Below are 16,653 nucleotides of genomic sequence, written 5' to 3'. Positions count from 1 at the left end.
TGGTGTGATATGAGGGTGAAGCATATTTTTTAATGAAATAGTTTCCTTATATTGTCTAACTATTATTCTTTAGGGTGGAATTTTTTATAGATCTTTACCGCCAGCATTCATTTGAAATCTGTGACTGCATTTATTTTTTAAATTAAGGCTGTCGTAAATTTATAATATTGTTGATCCTCATTTGGAATAATAGTAGAGCTGACAACCTAATTGTAAAAAATACTTTCAAGTAAAAATGAACATTAATTTATCGAAAACCAAATGATGAATTTTTTTTGCGTCCAATCTAAATTGGTTTTCAGTTATGTTGACTCTAGTGGCCAAAATAAAAAACTCTTGGTTAAACTTCAGGTTTGGTTTAAAACATTGTTTTTCAGATCATACGCTTTAAGTTTCTAAAATGTGGACGAAAGAAGTTTTTTCACTATTGAGTGAAGCGTACAAATCACACGAATTCATATGCAACGTAAAATCATCGAAATGCAATGGCGTTCTCTAGCGGGACGTAAAGGCCGCTATACACGGCGAATGATTTCATTCGCATGATCATTCAGCATGTTCATTCACCGTGCATGACGGAAGATTCGCGAATGAGCCTTCATGCGCATGATCATTCAGTGAAAATTAGATCATGTTTCGTTTTGCTCGCATTATCCTGTAAATGATCCCGTGATCATTCAGCATGGTCATTCGCATGATCATTCACCGTGAACAGCTGCTTTTAGAACAGCATTTCGGCCAATATTGGTGCATATATTAATTGGAGTCATTCGGAACGTAACGCCCAATATTTTAAACAATATTTCACGCCGATTTATTGGCCAATAAATTGGAAAGTGTCATACGGGCTTTGATACAATATATTTCTGCACATTATCTATACCATTATTTAAAGGCTCATTCATTGCAATGCTAAAGATACGGATCGTGCTCCGAACTTGTATAACCATTCATTTCTTCTTTTCAGCTCATTACCAAATGACCCGCAGCATTCGCCTATCGAACAGGTATTAAATTATGAAATAATTATTAAATCTATCCATGAATACATAAATGTCAGCAAACATGCAATAAAGTCTAAATATATGTATTCATTTCCCTCTTGTTTTATGCATAGGAGTGCTATGCAAACATGTTTGTGAAGAATCTATTACTTTGAGCGTGAAAGCCGCGACTCTTCGTTGTGATCGCGTCAAGAGATGGGAGTCTCGAAGTCGGCCTGAATGATTCCAATCTTCCACTGCCTCACTCCATGGAAGATGTGTCTTACCGATGTTCCCGCTCGGCACCTGCACCCAGCATTCTTCGTGACATTGTCATCTCATTTACTTGAAATGGGGTCATGTGGCGTTTTTATAACCGTCAGTGCCCTCATTTCGAGTGACTGCGGTGATGATCATCATCAATAGTCATCGATCCTACGGCTAGTTGTTCTAAGCTCTCCGTCTATTATTCAGTCAGCTTATCTTATATTTACAACATAAATCTTTTACTTTACATACATTATCCTGTGCTCAATGTACCTCATCTAATTGCCTACCTCTATCCTCTCACTTTCCACCCGATCTCAAACGATAAATTTCGTGAGCCCATTTTGTATTCTTATGTAACCGATCAAGTGGTCTTTCAAAAACCTTCTGTTCCCTATATCTCTTAAATTTTCTGCAATTCTCACGCCGTGTATCCATTCATCATTCTTCTGTAACACCCCATCCCGTTAGCTTTCATCCTTAATTTGTCTTTTAATCCTCTGCCTTGAGATGGCGATGTTATTGAGTTTATTTACTTTTCAGTACGATTCGCGGTAACATTTTTAGGAGGTATTTAATCACGCTCATGTCTTCGATTTCAGCGAACATGGAGCCATCAAAACAGTTTCGACATCCTCACTCTCTCGAAATGAGAAATACATATCGGCCATATTGTCATTGCAGCCAGCGGAAATGGTAACGACTCTGCGTAAATTATGTCTGCTGGTCGCAGCCCATTCCGCTAGTTGCAGTGATAATTTACTACGAGTAGCAAGGACTTCTGTATCTGATATCTCCTCTATTTCTTTACGGCAGGAAAGTACCGAAGGGACTTCCTGGATTCCAAATACCTTCCGGAATTCACGGTAATGTACCTAAACTGAAAATGTATAACTTATTTATAAGAATATGATCTTTATAATGTTTTGACAAGAATTTACTGACGAAACATTACATAAAATTATGTATAAAAAAATTATGATTTCACTTGAAAAAATTATTTGATGATTTGCTTTACATTGTAATTTTACAACATTCTATCTTATTTCACAACGAGGTTTTTCCTTCCTGCTGCATCTTTTGGCACTCTGCCTTCCCTTGCGACCCTGCCTTCCCAATATCCAGCAACGATCACCTCGTCATCTTCGACCGCTGAGAAAGCATCAGACCAGTGTCCAACTCCTTCCCCTTTCAGAGCTGACATTCACTTATATTCAATGCAATTACTTCTGAACCGCCAACATCATGTCATAGAAGTATCGTTGTCCCATGAAAGTTTTTCTAATGAGCATATTTCACGCATTGCTGGGAAGAGATGCCAGCTGGTTATGTCTCAAGCCATTTGGACACAGTCTGAGTTTATTTCGTGTTTGCATTTATCATCGTGACCACGTACTTCTTTCATTCGCCTAAACAGCAAATTATAACTTAATAATACCTATAAGAATTTGATCTCTAATATCTGTTGGCAAGAATTTACTGGAAAAAAATTCAATTACATTGTGAAAATTAAATTTATTATTTCACTTATAAAATGATTTAATTACACTTTACATTGTAATTGCATTTGAACTTCAACAATCCTCACGTGGTGTATCCATTCATCATTCTTCTGTGACACCCCGTACCATTAGCATCCAATCTTTATTTGTCCTTTAATCCTCTTCCGTGCGATGGTGATTTTATTGAGTCCATTTATTTTTCAGTACGTTTGCAGTAACATTTTTAGATAACATTTAATCATGCTTACCTCTTCAATTTCAGCCAATATAAAGTTAAAAAAATGTTCAACATCTTCACCTTCCGGAAATGTGAAATACATAACTGCCGTATTGTTATTGCAGCCAGCGGAATTGGTGACCACTCAGCGTGAAATATATCTGCTGGTGGCAGCCCATACCGCTGGTTGAAGTGATAATTTACGACGAGCCGTAAGGACTTCTGAGTCTGATAATTCATTTGCTTCTTTACCGCTGGAATGTATCGAAAGGATTTTCTGGATTCCAAATTCCTTTCGGTGTTCATGGTAATTTACCTACTTTCCCTCCTCGAATGTAACTTTTCTATCAGTTTCCATATTGTTTTCATGCAAGAATTACTGATTTACTTAACAGCAATAATAAGATTTATGGCATGTCGTAAATAAACCATGGAATATAAAAAATCGTCCTCAATAGTGATAATCACTAAAGTATTTTATAGTACAGCTCGTGACGAAGTATTTGGAATCGCGGAACCTTCATCATCACTCTTCGGGAAATCCCTGTGAACCGCTTTGCTCCTGCGGGAGAAGCAAGGGGATATACAATTCTGTTTTTAAGGTACCACCTTCCCTGTCTTCCCCTGCGACCCTGCCTTTTCAATATCCAGCGGCGGTTACCTCGTCATCTGCGACCGCTGAGAAAACATCAGACCGCTGACCAACTGAAAATTATAACTCAATTATAAGAATATGATCTAAATTATCTGTTGGCATAACCATAAGATGATAAAAATTATGATTTCAATTAAAAAAATTATTTGATAATTTACTTTACATTGTAGTTGCATAACATTTTATTTAATTTTATTTCACAACGAGGTTTTTCCTTTCTACTCCATCTTTTGGCACTAACGAAATTGCTTCTTCATTATTTACCTGCATATCTTGTTCATATATTTACTCTCAGATAGGTATTCCATGGCAAAGTGTCATCTGTGTGACCAAATTATCTTATTAGATGCCCTCAGTAACGTGATAATATTATTACACTGGAGGTAATTTGTTTGCGAAAGTATTTGTGTATTAATTTTTTGCGTATATACATTTAAATGAGACAGTTGATACTTTTTTTAATTACTATACAACTTTCCAAGGGAAATCACATCCTAAAATATAAATAAATATAACCTAATTTCTTCAGTTATCCGCTAAGAATTATTTACTTTTTACTATCTCATACCATCTCAATCTAAATAGTATATTTGTAAACTACTAAGAAATCTAAGATGAATGATATAAAATACGAAGTGCTCCGATCATAAAGAACAAAATGGACGAAAGTTAAAAAAAACATAGCATATCGGGTAAAGAGAACTTGAAGTCAATAAATAATAAAAAGTTAATGATTCTATTAGCGGTGCTAATTGCCTTCGTCGGAGGGAGGAAAGGGACGGACGAACGGACCCGTCAGCTACCTGTGTCGGACCCATACAGTGTTTTGTCGTTCTTTTCCTCCTCTCCTTTTCTCTCGCGGCTCAGGTACTTCGCGGGCCCGTGAGCCAACATATGGTATAAACAATATAAAAGGCATTTAAGAATGTTTGAGGCTAAAATCGGAATATATGTATCACATTTTTTCGGCTTTAATGACATAAAGGCATGGTGTAAGTTTATCAAGGCATAGCAAAAAAGTTAGGTTAAGAAGTATAATGTGTTTTGAGGATAAAAATACCTATATTATCTTGCTGCCATTAATCGAGGTGGATTTTTCTCTCTATCCAACTGCTTTATTATATCAATCGTATCATTTGGTATTTGGCATAAACTTAAAATTTACACTTTCGTAAACTTATGATAATGTTCATTCTCAATTTGAGCGATTTTAATAGTGATAACCTAATTGCAGAATCCAGTTTGAAAAAAAAAATGTCAATTTTTCAAAGATTGAATTATAAATTTACTATGAAATATAACAGTAAAAACGTGATTGCAGCAGACTTACGATATGATGTACAAATATGTATGTTGCTGCTGCCTGATTAATATTTGGGAGTGCCATATAGAATTATTTGTCAAATACCTATTATTTTCAGAGTGAAAGCCGCGAGTCTTCACTGTCATCGCATCAAGAGAGAGGAGTTACGTAGGCCGACTGGATATTTCCAATCTTCCACTGCCTCACTCCTTAGAAAATTTCTCTCGCTGATATTCCAGCTCCGCAACTGTGCCCAGCATCCATTCATGCCAATGTCATCTCATTTACCTGAAATGTAGCATGTGGCATTCTATTAACCGTCACAGCTGCCATTTTGAGTCACTGCGGTGATGTTAAACATTTTCATACTTATGTGGCGTTACGTCGTGAATCTAGTTGATTGTTCACCTAAGCCCAGACATAGGGAAAACTCCAACCGTCGGTCACAAACTGGATCAGGGAAAGACTCCACAAACAAGAAAATCAGCTCACAAGAAAAAGGTTGCCAAAACATTTACGAGTTATTATCGTTCGATATCTATTCAAAGTAGAGTATTCAAAATCAGAAGTATTACAGAAAACAATGATAGTAATTCATGATCCCAAAGGAAACATTACCAGCTAAATACAAGCAGAACAATTGCTCTAAATTTGCCATGTCTCACTAGACATGCGTCCACGACCAGGGCACGACCAGAAGAGGGCTTGCCTATTGCAAGACGAGACAGGATTTGAGGGGAGGGGTTTTTCCAAGCGGCGGAGGGGGTACTCAAGGCGAATTCACTACTGCGCCACTGCCCCTGTTGACCGGCAGCTCCGCAAAACATCATCCCCTGGGTTTGAGTCAACAGCATACCACCCAGAATTTTCCCCTCAACTTCTGGGTTTGAGACATCAGTCGAATCAGAGGGATATTCATTGGAACACATGAAGGGGGAGGACATAGTGAGGTGAGGTGTTGGAGGGAGATAGAGTTGTGATATGACTATGGTAAAACTTCTCACTCCAAAGTGCAATACTAAGGCCTTAGCACCGATTTCCCCTTGCTTGCCAAGGAGTAAGTATTCCTCCGCAGTAGTCCTATATAAGTCTTGGATTGCAGTTAGGCTGGTTTCGGGGCTGTTTCCGGGGCTGTTTCCGGGGCTGTTATCGGGGCTGTTTCCAGAGGCTGAGTTTCCAGAGGCAGGGTTTTCCAGAGACAGGATTTTGCGAGACAGGGCCTTTTGCTACAGGGCCTTTGCGCGAAAATCCTTTGCGCGAAAAACCTTAGCGCGAAAAGTCCTTGGCGGGAGAAGTTCTGCGGATAAGTTCGGAGGAAGTTCGAGGAAGTTCGAGGAATTTCTGGGGGAAGGGGTACCAGAAATTTTTGGGGGGGGGGGGGACACTAAAAAATGCTACATCCTCTGTGGGAAAATGACCACAAAAATTGCTTGAACTTGTGGACAAAGACACGTCCACCAAGAACTGATTAATGCCTAGAAAACTTATCGAGGCATCACAGGTCCACTGGTTTTCTCTGGATGAACCCCCACATGCTGTTTGCGACAAAATGAAAGTTCATACTTGTCGGGCGATGAAGGTCGCAACTCAACGCCAAAGCCACACTAACACAGTAGGCAGTCTTAAGATCAGCTGATCAATTCAATCACTCAGCCATCGATAGAATATCAAACTCACTGCAAAATCACGACACTGTCACTGTCAAGAATCACTAATTGTGAGAATGTCCATAATGTCTTGGTGGAGGAAAGGTGACACAAAACACAATTGAATTTTAATAACTGGGGCCACCTCCACAGCTTATCAGCAGGCGAGCCATCTCGGGGATTTTTCCCCAAGTTATCCTCCCGTCCTCTCCCTCCAAACACCCATAAATCCTCCACCTTACCCCATCTCACAACCACAGTACACCAACACTAAATAACGTGAGTGATATAAGCAGTAAGAATAAGCATGTACAATACAATATTTCAGGATAAATTTCAATTACAAGCATAGAAATAGACTTATTATTCATTATTCAAAACAATATTATTAGGAATCAATAGAAATACAACACCGAATCAAGCATCAAATAGTATTTGAGAAAGCAAACATTAGCATTCATTGAGAAAAAAATTTTTAAAAATCAATGATATTTCTCTCCTTTTAATTACTGGAATTAGCAATGCCACCATGATATGCCTTTAAATGAGAAACATGGCAGATTTTCTCTTTCCCAGGAGAAACTTCTACAATAAAAGTTACAGGAGAGAGATACTTTTTAAGGACAAATGGTCCGTTCCACAGAGGTTCCAGTTTTGCCATTTTCTGTTCACCTTTAGAACTGACAGGATGGTTTTTGCAGAGAACAAAGAAAGTGATTTGGGAGTGAGATTTATCATAGGTTTCCTTATGCCTGTTTCTAGCCTTTTTTAAATTAGCAATAACATGATTCAGGCAGGCTTGTCTGTCATTATCGTTGAGATCATTCTCGGATAAAGATTTTGGAATGTCCCACTGATTAATTAAAGGATGCTTAAGTTCTCTGCCGAAGATTATTTTGGCAGGAGAATAACCACTGCTCTCATGAGAGGCAGTGTTCAGGGCAAAATTTACGTCACCCAGCATAGTGTCCCACATATGGTGAGCATTATTGCACAAAATAGCAAGTGCAGATTTTAGATTTCTATGCAATCTCTCTACCTGATTAGAACAGGGATAGTATGGAGAAACAAAAATTTGCTTAACCCCCAGTTGCAAACACATCTCCTTAACGGCATGAGATTTAAAAACTTGTGCAATATCAGACACCAAATATTTAGGGAAACCAAATTTAGGAAACACTCTTTGAGTGAGTATAGAAACAACCGAACCAGCAGTAGCCTTACGAACTGGCTCAAGAAAACAGAATGTTACGGGCAGAAATGTTACTGAAATTAGCGTTCGCCATTTTGTACTGCATCGACGATAAATATTACAAGAGAGTAAGGAAATCAGGTTACAACAAAAGGAAAATAAATGTAGTAATAATATATCATAGCTTTTATACAATAAATTTGCTAAAAATGTTTCACTATCCAACATCCGTCGAGTACGGCAAAACCCGTGCCCAGCAGCAAGCTCCGGGCGGTGCCGCACGTTCGAAAAATCGATCTTAATTTCGGCGTCACAGGTGGTCACAGCTGTACTTCCAATTATCGTAATCTATATACTTTGTTGTATATGTGGTGTAAATATATCGAGGTAACACGGTGATCCTATTTTTAAAATCCTACATAAACCCAAAAATTCGACGAATAACAGGGTCCGCCATTTTGTATCGTATTGGTCACAAATACAACAACAAAGTCGTGAAAGTTGATGGTAATCAATGCTAACAAACCGTTTAACAATTTTATTAATTTTCGTTGCTATTGAATTACTACTAAAGGTGTGACATTAGTTTAAACATGCTGAATTTCGAAAAAAATTCAAAGCGGGCAATTTGCGCGAAATTTGCTCAACTTTGAGGCTATGTATTTTATATAAAAAATTAACCTATGAAAAACATTTTGCGCCAAAAGATGCACTAATGTGTTGGCAACAAGTGTGCAAAGCTTCAACGTCCATACTCAAAAAAACCATTTTCGAGGTTTTCTCCAGCTTTTTTCGACTTCAGCCCACTGTGAGCCGTATCTATCGATTTTTCAAGTCAATGAAGTGATACTTAAAGTTTTGAACTAGGCCAAAGATGGTGTTTATACGAATAAGAAATGTATTGCAGAAGTTTCTGTCATTAAAAGAAATGATTTGCCTATGTATTTTTACACTCTTTATCAAAAAAGTGAGAATTGTAAAATATTGGTTGAACCATACACATTTTCGAAGAATTTGTCAAACCTTCATTTTTCATTATAACTCAAGAAAGGCGCACTTGATAGGCATAAGAGTTCACGTCATGCTAAGGTAAATTTCACTATATTATATGGATGCATATTTATTTTACGAAAAACGCCAAATTTGCTCAAACAAACTTCGAGGATCTCCCAAAAGATATTATCGGCGTTATATCTTTTTCGATTGAATTATAGATTTCTTCGCAGCCTAATTTTATTGTTAAAAATTACTCATCGTTCTAATGGTCCACATCTGCTTCAGTTATCCACGGTTTATACAGGCTCATAGAAAGAGAACATTTTATAATTTGTCTAAATGATTTATCTATAAAGAAACAATATATACAATTAGTAGTATTTATCATTCACTTGAAATGTAAATATGACTATGAATATGAATAAAAAGAAAGAATAAAATAGTTGGAGACCTAATTATAAAAAAAAAACAAATGATATCCGTAGTTAAAATATTGTTCTAAAATATTAATAAACGTCAGATTTATCCGAAACTGGTGAAAATCTAGTGAAAAGCAGGGCAGAAATGGAGAGCAGGATTTAATATTAAGATTTTTTCCCGATGCTTTCGATCAATATTCCTATGTTCAAATCCACTAAAGCCAAAGGGTTGCCGAAACTCCGGGGAATTTAAATGTCCAGCGTTAGGAATTGACAATCGTAACTTTCGCCTTTAGAAGCCATTGAATTATTCCTAAATGTTTTGAGCATGTCGTGAGACGGCGTTTGGCATAAAGGTATGAATCTGTTAAAAATTATGCTCACTACGCAGCACATAGGGTGAGAATTTCTGGAGACTTCTAATTTAAGATGATGATTACTTCCGCGTCGGCGTTCGGGTGGGGGGGGAGCTCGTAGTGCAGGTACCTCCACGTGGTGAGCTCTGGTAACTATTTTTACATTCTTTATCCTAGTAGAGAGAGAATGGTAAAAATAGGCTAAACCCTGCACATCCTAAAGATTTTCTCACATCTACATTGGTCGTCATAATTCAATAAAGAGGCGCTTTATATAAGTTAAATTTCACTGCATTATGATCGCTACTGAAAAAGTCATTTGCACGCCGTGTTAAGAGACATTTTCTGCGCTATCAGGAACAGGGATAAAGACCGGTTTGACGGAGTATTCCTATTTCGGCATTATTCTGCTATACCCATGAGAAGAATCACATAGTAGTCATTTTCATCAGTTGTGTTCATTCAAGAACGGCGATGGCAAGGCCCTCTCCACTTTCTTTTCGTAATTACATCTGAATTTCGTAGAAAAGCACCCAGTACTATTTTGGCGGAAGCTGTAGTTTGACTTTCCCTGTTGTTTTATTGATATTTGGTGATGTATTCAAATCGTTTTTAAACAACGTTATCTGGTATTAACCATCTGAGCTTGATCGAAAAGAAAATATTATTCGTTTTCAAATTTCTTTCAAATGTACGAATTAACTAATTATGAGGAGTAGGGACATAATGCGGTCGTCCCCCACTATTACCACCGGGGTATGAACGGTAAATCAATGCTTCCATGGCGGAACATTTTAATGCCTCATTCTTCTTTTGTTGTTAGAAACATAATAGTTACCACCATTCACACCCTTGCTCCGTTATAACAGAATTCGGAGGTCAATTAAGCAGCTCATCGAAATACAGAGGTACACGCTGAGCAAACAAGGTATAATCAATCCCCTTTCCACTACTGCAATGATTTTTCCTACACCCAAATGACTTGGATATCACACATGAAATTTCGCGATGTGTATCATTGATGAAATTTAATTATCTGTTCCATGGGTAAAGGCGTCTATTCCGTCATCAGTTTTCGCCAACAGGATCATCATTGGCCGCAGGGAGTTCTTAGAGCATTTACCAGCTCTCAAGTCAGTTGTGGTCACAGAGAAACAGTGGATGAGAACACACCTTCCTTTTATATATATAATGGCCGCCGCCATATATAGGTTCAGCTAGACCGTGGAGTAAAATAACATCAAGAATTTTCAACAATGCATGTCGAATTCTAGCCTTATGGATGTGCAACTTTCAGGTATAGATGTCCTATCAATGCGTCGACTTATTGCAAGACATAACGGTTATTGTCTTCATTCGAGGAAATAGGAGCACCGTGATAGCAAAAATTCTCCTCCACACTAAAAAACTAAAGGTGGGCCTAACCGCACTGGTCGAATGTGAAATGCAGAAATGACTTTAAGAATGACGAAATTTGTAATGATGGCGGTCGTAAATTTATTATAATGTTGATCCTCATTTGAAATCATTGTAACGTTGATGTGAAATTTTCAAAAGTGAGTTTAAAGTAAAATTAAAGAAGAAATTATCAAAAACAAAATGATGAATTAATTATTAAATATATCCATGAAAACATAAATGTCAGCAAACATACAAAATAGTCTAAAAATATACACGTCTTTCCCTATTTCTTTATGCTAAGGAGTGTTATGCAAACATGTTTGTGAAGAACCTATTACTTTCAGCGTGAAAGCCGCAAGTCTTCGTTATCAACGCGTCAAAGAATTGGAGTCTCGAAGTTGGCCTGAATGATTCCAATCTTTCACTACCTCACTCCATGGAAGATATGTCTCACCGATGTTCCAGCTCCACAACTGCACCCAGCATTCTTCGTGACATTGTTATCTCATTTACTTGAAATGGGGTCATATGGCGTTATTAAAACCGTCTTTGGTCTCATTTCGAGTGACTGCGGTGATGATCATCATCAATAGTCATCGATCCTACGGCTAGTTGTTCTCAGCTCTCCGTCAAATTTCCAGTCACCTTATCTTTAAATTACTGCATAATTGTTTTGCTATACATTTTTATTGTCTGCTCTATGTATCTCATCCCTGCCCTACCTCTACCCTCTCACCTTCCGCCCGATCTCAAACAAAAATTTTCATTAGCCCATTTTGTATTTCTATGTAACCGATCAAATGATCTTTCAACCGAAAGCTTCGAAAAACCTTTTGTTCCCTAAATCTCTTAAAACTTCAGCAACCCTCACGCGGTATATCCATCTATCATTCTTCTGTAACACCCCATCCCGTTAACTTCCAACCTTAATTTGTCCTTTAATCCTCTGCCGTCGATGGCGATGTTTTTTAGTTTATTTACTTTTCAGTACGTTTGGCGGTAACATTTTTAGGTAACATCTGAACACGCTTACCTCTTCAATTTCAGACAATATATGTGGCGGGTTCGTCGCGGAGGCCCCATTTAATGACAACCCCGGATAGACAGCGGGCGCCGAGGTCGCGGAGCTGCGGGAGCGACGGATATAAAAGGCCGTGTCTTGGGGCAGACGGGGGTTATTTTGCTGTAAAACCAGACAGTGTAAAGTTGCTTGGTGGCTACTGAATAAAAAGGCCGAAACCCGGATCGGAGTTTACTTATTTTTACGGCAACAACACATGGTGTCAGGTGTGTTATTATGTCGAATAAGCAAGTCGAAGGGATAGGAGGTCCTACCTGGTCCATACCCCAGCAGTTTTCCTTCGTGGCGGAAGATTGGCCAAGATGGAGTCGACGGTTCGAGAGGTACAGACGAGCTTCTGGACTCGCCAAAAAGCCAGAAGATGAGCAAGTCGACGCATTGATTTATGCAATGGGTGACGACGCGGACGATATACTATCATCCTTCAACCTATCGGCGGAAGAAGAAAAGAAGTATAGTATCGTGTTTGGAAAGTTTGAAGAGCATTTTGTCCCGAAGGTAAATATAATTTACGAACGTGCCCGTTTCAACAAGCGACTGCAAGGAGAGACCGAAACGGTGGAAGAATTCGTTCGTAATCTGCATATTCTCGCTAAAAACTGTAAATTTGGCACCCTGCGTGAAGAATTGGTGAGGGACCGTCTGGTAGTTGGTTTACGGAACGCCAAGTTGTCCGAAGCCCTACAATTGGATCCGGAGCTTACGCTGGAGAGAGCCGTTACAAAGGCGAGGCAAGCAGAAGACGTGCACAGGCAACAGACGCTGATAAGGAGTAACTCAGGGGAAGATAAAACAGTCCACTCGCAGGCACGAGGATCTGAGGTGGACGTGGTGCGGAAGAAGGCTCCACGGCACCAGAAGGCATCGACGTCAACAGCCGCCCTACCCGACCAAATGAAGGTGAGTGGTCGCAAATGTCCACGGTGCGGGAAAACGCCGCAGCACGCTTTCGCACGATGTCCGGCGCGTCAATCTGCGTGCGCCCTTTGTAAAAAGAAAGGACATTGGGCAGCAGTTTGCAGAACGAAGGCGGTTGCTGAAATTGACAAGCGGCTACCGGGTGAAGACGACCATTTCTTTTTGGGAAGCATTTCGACGGGAGAAGAACCATGGAGGGTCTCACTCGTCATCGGTAACCAAGAAATCCCCTTCAAAGTCGACACAGGCGCGGATGTCACTGTCATCGGCGCCGAATTATTTAAAACGTTGAAGGGAATACAACTCGAAAACACCACAACATTCCTCCGCGGCCCAAATCGAAGCAGATTGCAGGCCAAAGGAAAATTCCGGTCACTTCTACGTTGGAAGGATCGCGTGTACGAGGACGAGATTTTCGTGGTGAATGGAGTTGAAGATGCGCTCTTGGGACGTCCAGCTATATCATCCCTGGGAATTTTGACTTGGCTGCGAGAAATAACAACTGGCCATCCGGAAGAAAATTACCAGGAACTTTTTCGTGGGCTAGGAAGAATGCCGAAACCTTACGTCATTCGCATCAAGGATGAAGCCGTGCCCTATGCGGTATCTACGCCGAGAAGAGTGCCCTTGCCATTGAGAGATAAGGTTGAGAAAGAAATCAAGAAAATGGTGGGGGAAGGAATAATAACGGCGGTAGAAGAGCCGACGGAGTGGTGCGCGCCCATGGTAGTAGTGCCTAAAGCAGACGGAGGAGTTCGAATATGTGTAGATTTCACTAAATTAAATAAATGCATTCGGAAAGAACAGCACGAACTGCCAACCGTGGATGAATGTCTAACACTGATGAAGGCTTCAGAAGCGAAAATTTTCACAAAATTGGATGCTTGCAGAGGATACTACCAAATACCACTAGAGAGGGAATGCCGTCCGCTGACTACTTTCATTACCCCTTTTGGAAGGTATTGTTTTAACCGGATGCCGATGGGATTATCTTCAGCTGGAGAGCATTTTCAAAGACGAATGTCTGAAGCATTGACGGGGTTAAAGGGAGTAGTCAACGTTATGGATGACATACTCGTATTTGCAGCGACGCAGCCGGAGCACGACGTGAGATTGAACGCCGTCCTCCAGCGTCTTAGAGAAAATGGGATCACGTTGAATCGCGAGAAATGCCGATTTCGGGTCGCAGAGACAAAATTCTTAGGTCATGTCATATCGGCCGAGGATGGAATCAAGCCAGATCCTGAAAAAATTACGGCAATAGAGAAATTGCCGCAGCCCGAAACGGTAGCAGAGATACGTCGATTTCTTGGAATTGTGCATTATCATCTGAAATTTCTCCCTCACTTGGCGGATGTTACCCAACCGTTGAGAGAGCTGATGAGGGAAAAAGAGCCTTTGCCATGGGCTGCTACGCACACCAAAGCTTTCCAAGAAATCAAGCAAAGATTAACTAGTGCCCCATCATTAGCCATGTACGAGACAAATCGACCGACAAGAGTATTAGCCGACTCATCGTCATATGGATTGGGAGCTACACTAGAGCAGCGGCAGTCAGATGGTGATTGGAGAGCGGTATTTTTTGCGTCACGGACGTTGACAGATACCGAAAGACGCTACGCCCAATTTGAAAAGGAGGTATTAGCGCTTACCTGGGCGTGTGAAAAATTAGCAAATTATTTAGTAGGCAAGAAATTTCTTCTATGTACGGATCATAAACCACTCGTGGCACTATTGGGAACAAAACCCCTCAGCGATTTGTCCGCCAGAGTGCAGCGTTTCCGTATGCGCCTCATGCGTTTCGACTATGAGGTAATTTATGTTCCCGGAAAGAAATTGTATACGCCAGATGCTCTCTCACGATCACCAATCTCCAAAACCCCAAAAGAAGGCGATATTCTCACCGATGAAGACGTGGAATTGTACGTCGAAGCTGTGAAAGCGGATTTACCAATGAGCGAAAAACTCATGAAGGAAGTGTTGAAAGCGCAACGAGAAGATGAAAGAACTCGACGAATAACTAAGTATGTGCAAGAAGGCTGGCCACGTAAAGAGAAACTGCTGTTGGAGGATACCAGCTTCTACCATGAACGAGCAAATCTTTCCCTCCTTGACGGGCTACTAGTTAAGGGGACCAGGGTTTACATCCCGGAATCATGGAGGAAAGATATATTGAGCCGTATCCACGAAGGTCATCTAGGTATTTCAAAGTGCCGGAGGCGGATGCAGCAGTCGGTGTGGTGGCCAGGAGCATCCCGTCAAATACTGGAAATGATAAGCAAGTGCCCGGAATGTCTCGAACGTCGTCCATCGCGAGTAGAGCCGTTGAGACCTACGGAGACACCGGCACGGCCCTGGCAGATGGTGGGAATGGATATTTTTCATAGCAGAGGGCGTGAGTACTTAGTCATCGTAGACTACTTTTCAAAATACCCTGAAGTCGCGTATTTGGAAAATACGCGGGCCACGAACGTGATAGCGAAAATAAAATCAATATTCGCACGTCACGGAATCCCACAAGTAGTCCGAACGGACAATGGGCCACCGTTTGGAGGAAGAGAGTTCCAGGAATTCGCGAACAAATACGGAATGGAGGTCGTAACTAGCAGTCCATACTACCCAAAGAGTAATGGACTAGCGGAAGCAGCGGTGAAAACGGTAAAAAACATACTGGCGAAAGAAAGAGACCCGTGGTTGGGGTTTCTTGCATACCGTGCATCACCCATGGAGTCGGGGTATTCCCCAGTGGAACTACTAATGGGACGTAAGCTGAGAACGACTTTGCCATTTCATCCTACGAAGTTGAATCCCAAATGGCCCAGCCTCACGGTCCTACGGGATAAGAATAAGGTCATCGCGGAGAGACAGAAGAGGAACTACGACCGACGACACCGGACGAAAGAACTACCCCTATTGCCTGCGGGAGCCACCGTTTGGGTGAGAGATCGTCGGGAGTATGGAACGGTTGTCGGAGAGTCGGGCCATCCCCGGTCCTATCTCATTGAGACGGGTAGTGGAGTCATCAGGAGGAATCGGGTGGCGCTGACATTAGCTGAACGGCAGCCGAGTATTTCGAGTGATTATGAAGCATTTTTTCCAGACCTCGAGTCTACAGCGAAGAGCCACAGCCCACCAGAGACGGGAGTATTCAGGACGAGATACGGACGACTTGTGCGTCCCCCTCAACGATACACTCCTTAGACCCGTTTCCCTGTTCCTTTCCCTGTTTTATTCAGTGTTTTTTCAGAAGGAGAGATGTGGCGGGTTCGTCGCGGAGGCCCCATTTAATGACAACCCCGGATAGACAGCGGGCGCCGAGGTCGCGGAGCTGCGGGAGCGACGGATATAAAAGGCCGTGTCTTGGGGCAGACGGGGGTTATTTTGCTGTAAAACCAGACAGTGTAAAGTTGCTTGGTGGCTACTGAATAAAAAGGCCGAAACCCGGATCGGAGTTTACTTATTTTTACGGCAACAACACAATATAGAGCCATCAAAACTGTTCGACATCCTCACCATCCCGAAATGTGAAATACATAACGGCCATATTGCCATTGCAGCCAGCGGAATTGGTGACGACTCAGCGTGAACTATAACTGCTGTACGTAGCCCATTCCGCTGGTTGAAGTGATAATTTACGACGAACCGCAAGGACTTCTGCATCTGATAACATCTCTACTTCTTTACGGCAGGAAAGTACCGAATGGATTTTTTGGATTC

At 40.9% G+C, this 16,653-nt stretch overlaps 1 protein-coding gene across 1 annotated transcript; it reads left to right on the top strand.

The window, feature by feature from the left end:
- The first annotated feature begins 12,214 nt into the window (after positions 1–12,214).
- Positions 12,215–16,137, top strand: LOC124171155 (uncharacterized protein K02A2.6-like). The gene is made up of 2 exons (XM_046550293.1): positions 12,215–12,224; positions 12,644–16,137. The coding sequence occupies exons 1-2, from the start codon at positions 12,215–12,217 to the stop codon at positions 16,135–16,137; spliced, it is 3,504 nt and encodes a 1,167-aa protein (XP_046406249.1).
- The last annotated feature ends 516 nt before the right edge of the window (positions 16,138–16,653 follow it).

Source organism: Ischnura elegans, chromosome X (genome assembly GCF_921293095.1).
Source record: "Ischnura elegans chromosome X, ioIscEleg1.1, whole genome shotgun sequence".
In the NCBI taxonomy this organism is placed as follows: domain Eukaryota; kingdom Metazoa; phylum Arthropoda; class Insecta; order Odonata; family Coenagrionidae; genus Ischnura; species Ischnura elegans.
The sequence above is the reverse complement of the archived record's forward strand: the minus strand, read 5'-3'. Positions and strand labels throughout refer to the sequence as shown.